The 10000-nt window shown below is 43.4% G+C and overlaps 1 protein-coding gene across 1 annotated transcript; it reads right to left on the reverse strand.

Annotated features, from left to right (window-relative positions):
* Positions 1 to 3438: 3438 nt before the first annotated feature.
* On the reverse strand, positions 3439 to 7084 carry adra2b (adrenoceptor alpha 2B). Its single transcript, XM_080432758.1, has 2 exons — positions 6940 to 7084; positions 3439 to 6734 (listed from the first exon to the last, which is right to left on the reverse strand). Exon 2 carries the CDS (start codon positions 6723 to 6725, stop codon positions 5142 to 5144), a length of 1584 nt encoding a protein of 527 aa, XP_080288884.1. The 5' UTR covers positions 6726 to 6734; positions 6940 to 7084; the 3' UTR covers positions 3439 to 5141.
* Between the last annotated feature and the right edge of the window lie 2916 nt (positions 7085 to 10000).

Below are 10000 nucleotides of genomic sequence, written 5' to 3' on the forward strand. Positions count from 1 at the left end.
AGTAAAAGTTCCTCATTCCTCATTTGTAAATTGTACAGTACTTGAGTAAATGTGCTTAGTTACTTTACACTGCTGCTGTGCGGTAGGATGAATCCATGCCTCTGCTTGTGATACGCCCCTCTGGTCATTTGTTTTTAATCACCAGTGGGGATATGTTTTATCCCTGCTTCTGGTCAGACTAAATTAAATATACAAATGTAATTTTGGGAACTGTAGACGCTCTGATATGTTTGATATTTATTTTATTTTATTTGATAATATCACAATTTAACAATTTATTAAAGATGTTAATGGCCCGGGTCTGGGAACTTAGGCTCTAATGTAGCCTGACAGCGCATCGTGGGTTCGAGTCCCGTTCCCGACGATCTTTGCTGCATGTCTCTCCCCATCTCTCTCTCCCTGTTTCCTGTCCATCTCCAGACTATCATAAAGGCAGAAGCACAAAGATATATCTTTGGGAAAAAAAGAAGGTATGTTAACCACATAAACCCTGGCATCCATCAAAGAAATATAATAGGACAAAGAAAATGTAACCCCCCCCCCCACACACACACACACACAACCTCTTTTCTTTAATTTCCCCCCCTTTTTTTTTTTTACAAATAACCCTTTGTTTATGTGTGAGCAAGAGGCTCATGTGTGTGTCATGTTGGTCACGCATGTACATGCTCCATGACAGTGTCCACTCCAGCCTCTTTCATATTCCTGCCAAGGCTGGAGAGCTGGGCAGGTTGCAAAGAGCAGCTGCCTCTGTGAATATAGAACAGTGAAAATATGTACTTCACTGTTGTCTGCACTTGGCTACAATAAGTCATCTGTTCAACACCTCCCCCTCGCTGCTTAATAACACCGCTGCATGAATATGGAAATCGGGCGGTGAAGACATGTGGTGGTGGGGTACCACTTAAGTGCCTGCTGTGCGTAAGTGGAGGTCTGTGGAGAGAGAGAGACAAAGACAGAAAGACAGAGAGAGATGGAGAGAGAGAGAGAAAGAGAGAGAGAGAGGGAGGAGAGGACAGCGTGGGGGGTATGAGAACTCCCTAAGCTACCTATCAGCGTAAACCATCCGCAATTCAGACCTGCTGACCTCACTGTAAACATGCTGTCATAAGAACGTATGTGTCTGTTTGCCACTTGCAGGTGTCACCATCTGTAAGCCTTGAGATCCATATGACAGTTCACACACATGGTTGTTACATTCATTGCGGACCTGACAGTGTGTTTATGCACATGTGCAGTTTGCCACGTAATAAACACGTTCTTATTCCAAACACGGCCTAGTTCTAGTGCTTTTGTAGTGTCCTACTTCTCATATCTTGTCGTGGTAAATGATTTGCCAGTGTCATCTTTAATGCATTTCCGCCACTATGCAATGGATATTTCCTGCAAAAAAAACAAGGCCTCCTCCATATGACTGAGGGATGTTCATTGTGCTTCAATTTGAATATATTTGAACATATATCTGATACACCAGAAAAGTAGCATCATTTGCGTTCATACTGTGTCAGTAATGACTCGCAAATGATTGATAAGGGTATTTAGTTCCGCTCTTATCTATTTCCTGTGACTTTCCTGATGCTGTGGATTCCATCAAATCAGACAGACACAATGTTGTGCTTTTTCAAAGTGCTTTATTTCCAAACTGAATAGGGAGTGTGACAGATGGGAGGATAGAAGATGGTACGGCTCAAATCATAGTCATGGCCCAAATGGGAGGAGAGAGAGAGAGAGAGAGAGAGAGAGAGAGAGAGAGAGAGAGAGAGAGAGAGAGAGAGAGAGAGAGAGAGAGAGAGAGAGAGAGAGAGAGAGCATTCAGGTGGTTTCAGAGGAAAGATCAAGTTTAATAAGGGACAGACAACTGCATCTGTCACCTTAACGCCATATTTCAATATTGTAAAACAAAGCAGCAGTCTCACCACATAATGTACAGTAAAGCTGTGGAGTAGGAATTGAGTAGTCTCCTATTTACGGAAAGAAGCCTGCATACACTGTGATGCCATACTGTTTGTAATTGTGGAGAAAAAGCGACCACCATACAGTAGGTTAAGCCAGAGAAGCAACTGTAGAGCAAAGTTCTCTGAGACAATTGGGTTGTTGTTTTTTTGCATTCATTAATGTCAGAGTTTTTATCTACCACAGACTGTACTTTTGCTATCCTGCAGAGCCCCAAAATTATAGTTGAAACTGGTTAGAAGTCCAGTTGACAATTTCATATGTGGTTACATATCTAGCAACACTATGAGAGGGAGTATTCTGTAGCTATGTTTGACAAAATAGTCTGTTTATGAGTGTGCTTCTATTTTTGATTGTGCAATTTACAGTACCATGAGGAAACGACAACAATACACATTGCATTGCATTGTTTTGTATTATGGACATATTTCATTTTCAATATAAATATGTCCCCAACTCAATGCCTAGTTAAAAAATTCAAAAGAAAAAGGAAAACAAAAGAAAAGAGAAAACATTATTCAACAAAGAATCTGTACAATGTTCTTGCTATTTGTCCATCTTAACTTAATGTACAATTAGGAACAGGGAACAAATAAATAAATATGCAGAAAACAGAAAATTGTTCTTAATAAATAAATAATTAAGCGTTTTCAATCTTTCTCATACACCATCTATCAAATGCTGCTTTATTAAAGCAGCACGGAGGCATTTATAATCGAGTCGAGCTGGTCCTAAGGCTCTTTGGTCCCTTGAGGGTAAAGACAAAAAAGCCATGCACTCCACATATTTCATTTAATGCTGACTCTAACCCTAATGTGTTCTCCATACCATATAATGAGCTTTTAATATTGCCACTTTTGTCCATCGAGCATGTTCACCTTTGCCTAGGCTATATCCCAGGATATAAAATTAGCTGATCTTAGCAGTAAAGCCTGATTTATACTTTGTCGTATGACAGTGTTGTGCGCTGAAAATAGCCAATCTACGACGGAGCATAAATTAGGCATAATAGATTTGTATCTCATAGCATCCAGGAGGCACTGACACTCCCTGGAGAAGAACTGAGTTGAAAAAGATTAGCACTCTGGCATGCTGTTGCCACAAAAAATGGACCAACATGCATTCAACAAACTCATAAAGAAATACACACACATACACGCACGCACACACTCACGCACGCACGCACGCACGCACACACACATACACACACACACACACACATGCATACAGGTCAGCAGAATTAGACAAGATTAGACACTTGTCTTTGCTGACAGCCCTTGTCCCATTGAGTCTATATGCAAGTATAGCATTCACAGTTAGACACTCTTTTATGTAGGACAAACCCACAGAGCATCAGTTTCTTTGTGGGAGAAATAAAAGGCATCAGTGCCTCTCAGCATCAAAGCAATATCCCAAATCAATCAGTCAAATAGTGACTCAAAATAGTTCTCAAAATACCTCATGGAGACATAACTGTGGGTTACATAACATGTCCATAAATGCATGTATCCTTTGTGATTTATGTCTGTTTTAAAAGTCTATATATGAGCTGTGCCTTGTAATGAGCCATGGCTTCAGATCAACTCTTGATTATAAAGTGTTATGCCTAATCTATGCTTTGTTGTACGACAGTGTTGCAGCCAAAAATAGAAGATCTCAAGCTCACAACACATCACAGATACAACGTGTTGTGAGCTTGTATATGGGCAACTTTCGGCATGCGACACCATCGTACGACAAAGTACAAATCAGGCGTACCGTAGTAAGATTCAAATAGCTTTCATTCTGCAGTGGACAGCCTGCCATTCTATAACACCCTCCCGCCAATTACGTACATACACATATACAGTATATAACCATCACTTCAGGCAGTTCAAGATGTGAGGCAGACATTCAGTGTTTCTGTGAATGTGATGCGGGGATGATTGCTTAGTCCAGTCCATCGATGAGGCAGTCGATGGTCCATATTGTGTAAGAAAGAAGAAAACATAATGGTCAGTTAGACCTCCTGTTTTCTATTTAATTAAAAGTGTTTTCCTTTCCTCTGTCCTTTTCCATCATTTAGTTTTTTCTATTCACATTCTTAAGCCAAAAAAGAGTCCATGCGACACCGTATGGCTTTTCTGTATTTCAATAATGTTGTGAGGTGGGTTGTGGTGATAATGAGGGTACCAAGAGCCCATAAAATGTTTTAGGACATACTGGCTGTCCATATCATCATGACCCACTGAAGCCATGGGTAAGGTGTACAAAGGTGTCTTTCAAAGTCAAATCCCACGAGCTCAGTTTGAGAGGGTGCTGCTGTGAGTTATTTGCTGCCGTAAGGATCTGCAGAAAAGCTCAGTTGTTGTCGGCCTGCTCAGATCAAATCTGGGATTAACACATGCTGGCCCTGCAGCCAGATAAATGGAGACTGCAGATGAAAGAAATCATCACTAGCATTGTGTGCTCCTCATGCTCTGTACTGATAAATAAGGTGCCTTAGGCTCACAGGTATCTGAGGTCATTTCTTCTTGATCACCTGCTTTTCTTTCTTTTATTATTCTTATTTGAAACTGAGGACAAAATTCTTACTGAAGTATTTTAATCATTAAGAAAAACTTCAAGAGTTTGTCAGCCCTGCTAATCATGATTGAATTTTGTGTGGTGTGCTTTTGCCTTTGCCTGACATTCTTACTGTCTCATATCTGATTTCTCACCTCTCACTTTGCTGACAGAATGATTTTTACGTACCCACATCTCGCTTACAGTATGTTTTACCACAATCTTTTAGCGCTCTGCTAAAAACCTAGGACATTCAGTAAACCGAGAACCCACTCTCTTCTGCATCCTGGCATTGTTCAGTATTTGGTGCATGCTTTCAAAATGTCAGCAACACAGGTGAAGCAGCATACAATACTTCTATTCCATTCCCATTTGAAGGTCTGCTTCCAGTATAACATGATGTGTGTACTGAATGTAAGCTGGCATTTCTCAATCCCAGTTGTGACACAAACAGTGTAATTTAAACAGTGCCCCTCCCGCCCTCCCACTTCTGAATATTATGATGGAATGGACACAGTTACACATTTTGAATCAGCAGCCCTTTGTGATATCGGTGACAAATGAGCAAACAAAGTCTTCTCCAACACCCCTGAAATTACAGTGGTTGTTGTTCTTTTTTAGCGTCTATTCAGTACACACAACATCTAGTAGAACGTGCCCTTAGTGTTGTTGCAAAGTATCTTCTTGAAGGCTTTGCGAAAGTCTTTGTTGAAGATGGTGTATATAACGGGGTTGAGGCAGGAGTTGCAGTAGCCGATCCAGAAAAAGAATGTGAACAGCGGGTCAGGGATGGTACAGGTGTCAGGGCACACCGCCTGCAGAGAGTAGGAGAAGAAGAAAGGGAACCAGCAGACCACGAAGACCCCAATCACCACCGCAAGTACAAAGGTAAAACGTTTCTCCCGGTTGACCATGGCTTTACGCCTGGCGGCTCCAGGCTCTGGCTGAGCAGGCACCAGCTGAGCCCCCTTAGATGTGGCTAGCATGTCCCGGTAGCGATGGGCCGATGCTGGTGAGTGAATTCCCCCTCCTGCCGGGGAGCCTGCTGTGCTGGTGCTGACACTGCCTTCTCTGTGATTGTGCTCAATGTCACTTTCATTGCTCGAGCTGTCACCGTTGTTGTTGTCAGCCTTCCTTCCTGCTGCTCGCTTGTTCTTTTTACCCTCCGCTTTGGTCTTTGCAGGGCAAAGCTGAGGCGGAGCAGCTGGGGCTGAGGGGCAGACAGATGTGGGTGAAGGGCCATGGGGAGAGACTGTGAGAGAGTTGGGTGTCAGGGCTGGGGACGGGGATGGGGGTTGCAGGAGGTTATTGGGGGTGGGGTTATCACAGGACGGGGATTGTTTGTCCATCTTTAGGGAGGGAGAAGGGGTGATGGCGAGGGTCGGGGGTCTGGCATGGGAAGTCTTCTCCTGCGAAGGGGAGGTGCTGTCTCCATTTCTATTGGCATGGACGTTCCGCTGAGGCTGAATGGGGGTGGCGCAGCCCACCCCATCTTTTCTGGGCTCTCCCGGTGGGCACCTCGTTCTCTGCTTGGCAATTTGGTAGATTCTTACGTAGACCAGTATCATGATGAGACAGGGAGCAAAAAACGAGCCGATGGTTGAATACAGGATATACCAGCGTTCATCGTTCAACTGGCACTGAGGTCCTCTCTCCCGCTCCTCAGGTCCAACCTCACTCTTGTTCAGCGACAGCAGAGGAGGGAAGGAGATAACGGCTGAGATGAGCCACACCACTATGATGGCAGCCTTGATGTGCTTGGAGGTCCGCTGACGACCATAGGTGACACGGGAGATTGACAGATAGCGATCCAGTGAAATGGCACACAGGTGAACAATGGAGGAGGTGCAGAAGAGAACGTCCAGCGCCAGGTAGATCTCACACCACAGAGATTTGAAGTACCAGTACCCAAGCAGCTCATTGGCTAGTGAGAAAGGAATGATGAGAGTGGCCACTAAAATGTCAGCTGCAGCCAGGGATACTAAAAACAGATTCTGTGGACTTTGAAGTGACCGGCTGGTCAGAACGGCAATGATGACCATGATGTTTCCCACGATGGTGAAGACGACCATGAGCGTTATGGCGGTAGCAAAGACCGCTGTGGCTTCAGGGGAGTAGGGGGCAGCTTTCACCACACTCTGGTTGCAGGGTATGGAGGGTCTCACACTGACGCTGCTGTTCCAGCCGCTCAGCTCCATGGAGCAACCACTGTCCATAACTGAGGCCATCGGATTTGCCTGGGATTTGGAAGATTCTTTTAAAAATAAAATAAAATAATGATTGTCACAAAAAATATGAAAATATGTTGACATTTTTAGAATAATTTGTTTGACAGCTCTTCTTTTTACAGGAAGAAATTATTTGATCATTAGAAATGTTGCCCTTTAGGCTATAGGCTATAATTCGTTTTTATTTTATTTATTTTTAAAGTGTGATATTTACCTCGTCTGTTTTTTGTTTAGTTTTTTCCTTCTGTTCTTGTCAAACGTTAGCTTTCTCGCGTCCTCCACGGCAGGTCCTCTAATTCCATTTTAATCTTTCAAAATAGTCCGTAATGCGTCAAGACAATGACTTTGAATTTAAAAAAATCGTTGCAATACATTTTTCACAGTATAAAGCATGTTCCCGTTATGTAGCCTACAGCTTTGTGAACCAGCACTTGCAGACTTAAAATGAACTCCAAACAATTAAAACTTCTTTAGCGCACAAAAAGCTTACATTTTCTGCTTTGAGGTTTGATTTCTGTGACATTTTGAAATTGGAAAATAAATATTAATACCCTAAAATGTCAGACCACCGAGCTATATATATTTCAAATTAGTATGAACGGAATTATAGCCTATTTGCACCTTCTGCGCGTTTTGCACTGAAGACGTGCGTAAGCATGCATGGCTCTCCTGTCATGCAGATGGAACGGTTAAATAAATTAAAAAACAATAACGGTATGTAGTTCTATAATTATAGCATTTCAATGTAAGAAATATCCAAACCTCTTCTGATGTCCAGTTTCTATAATAAGCGGTGGAACACTTTGCCAAATTGCTATCCACACATCACGAACGTTTGGAAAGTAGCAGCCGGGGGGGGAATAGCCTACACGTTAAAAGACCCGATTGACGCCAGATACGTTGATTTTTTTTTAAATCGCGTTTGCTAATGAGTTGTGAAATGAATGATCCGCGCAGAACAGCAATAGTAACCGCGTCTCAGGAGTTGTCCCCTGGTCCTGTCGGTGCGCGTAATGTGTGGTGCTGCGGCTGCTGCCTAAACTGACACTGTGCTGGCGCGGCTGTTTCCTCAAAAGTTCAACGAGACGCCCCTGATTCTGACGCTCATCACAACCCTCTTCATCCTCATAGAGATGCAGCAGCATCAGAGCGCCTATAACCACAGCGTCTCTCAACTCCCCCCGCATCTCTTCACAGACCAAGTGATGTCAGCGTGTTGTCACCAACGTCATGGGATGGGACCCTTTCTTTTCTCTCTCTCTCTCTCTCTCTCTCTCTCTCTCTCTCTCTCTCTCTCTCTCTCTCTCCACCCCCTAGAGAGAGAGAGAGAGAGAGAGAGAGAGAGAGAGAGAGAGAGAGAGAGAGATGGGGCCTAGCTCTCTCTCTCTCTCTCACTCACTCACTCACTCACTCACTCACTCACTCACACACACACACACACACACACACACACACACACACACACACACACACACACACACACACACACACACACACACACACACACACACACACACACACACACACACACACACACACATACACACACACACACACACACACACACACTGCAAGCGAATGTAAGCCTATTCCCAATGCGACAGTGCCAATAAGCCTATATATACTGCAATAAATGGCAATAGCTTTGGTCAATTAACTCCATGGGACTCTGCAATCTCCAGCTGAGGTCATTTGGCTGACATCAGATGTTATATGGCTGTCCTCTTCGGGAAAAACTAGCACTATGTTTTGCTGGAACTATGGAACATATGGATGTATAATCCTGTGTGCTTGTTACCACCACCACCATCACATGCTCTGTCTACAAGGCCTACTCCTCTATCTCCATTTCCCATGTTCTTATTCCGCATCCTTCTCCATTATCACCATCTTCACCAATATGAATTGTCATCATGATCATCATCCTCATGTAGTAGGCTATGTGTAGGGCTTTGGTCACATACATGCTCTAAGAATCAAAATTAGGAATTTCAGTTTAACACTGAGTGCTGCTAAGTTATTGACAGCACTGTTGTACGCTAAAAAAGCCAAATGGATAATCACCAAAAAACATTCAACATTTAGACAAGCAACAAGACAAACAATACAATACAATTGATGATGATAACTTAAAAAGGAGATGGTGGACCAGGGAGGTGACTCAGGGACCAGTATAGTGTACGTCGTACAATAGCCTATACTGCCAATCATATTTTAATGTCTAGCTATGTATACTCATATCTGTGTATTCTGAGTAAATATTAGTACAATTTCTTTTTTTATATCCATATGGTTGCTTCCGTGAAATGCATCAACCTGCACTGTGACTACAATTCCTTGTATGTGCAAACATACCTGACAATTCAAACAATTCTGATTCTGATTCTAAAGGGAATTTACTATGTGGTGAACTGCTTATCAGGACGGTCACTTTCATCAGCTTTTATTGGCCTATAACTTCCTTCAGCTCCAGGGCCATACATCATCAAAATATGGAAAAGGGGAGAGGTTACACAGGCCCAAGACAAATAAAGCACACGCACACGCCTAAAACCTTTTAAGGGACAGATAAGGTGTTCTGTTTGATGGGTGCATTAGGCTACTTATTACAGGCATCCTGCCTCATTTGAAGTGGAAACAGCAGCAAAGGCACACTACATGAGCATATTACCAGGACTCTGCCGTGTGAGGGAAAGAGCAAAGGGCAAGCAGGCGTTGAGGCACTGTGCACAGAGAACCTGTATGTGTGCAGGTGCATTCATGGCAAAATCCTCAGTGTTCATTTATCCGTTTGCAACTCTGAGAGTTTACAAATGTAACCAAATGGACCCCATTTGGTTACATTTGTACGCTCTCAGAGTTAAAGCCACAATCCATAACTTCCATGTGTGTTGACCTAGGATTCGAACCTGGGTCTCCAACATGAGACCTCATTTCTACAGTTCTGCCAATAAAACATCAGGGGGGATATTGCATTAGGAGCTTCAGGCAGTAGCCTATACAACTTGTCCAGCTGCTAATGTTAACTGTCCTACCTGACAGCAGACATAGTTAAATTGTATTAACATATACTATGCAGATTGGTAAAGAATTATACAAAAACACTGAGGATTTTGTTTGCACCTCACCAGGCCTTTATATATTCTCTCTCTCTCACACCCACGCACGCACGCACGCACACACGCACGCACGCACGCACGCACGCACGCACGCACGCACGCACGCACGCACGCACGCACGCACGCACGCACGCACGCACGCACGCACGCACGCAC

This window comes from Gymnoscopelus braueri (assembly GCF_963280865.1).
Source record: "Gymnoscopelus braueri genome assembly, chromosome: 7".
NCBI classification, from domain to species: Eukaryota; Metazoa; Chordata; class Actinopteri; order Myctophiformes; family Myctophidae; genus Gymnoscopelus; species Gymnoscopelus braueri.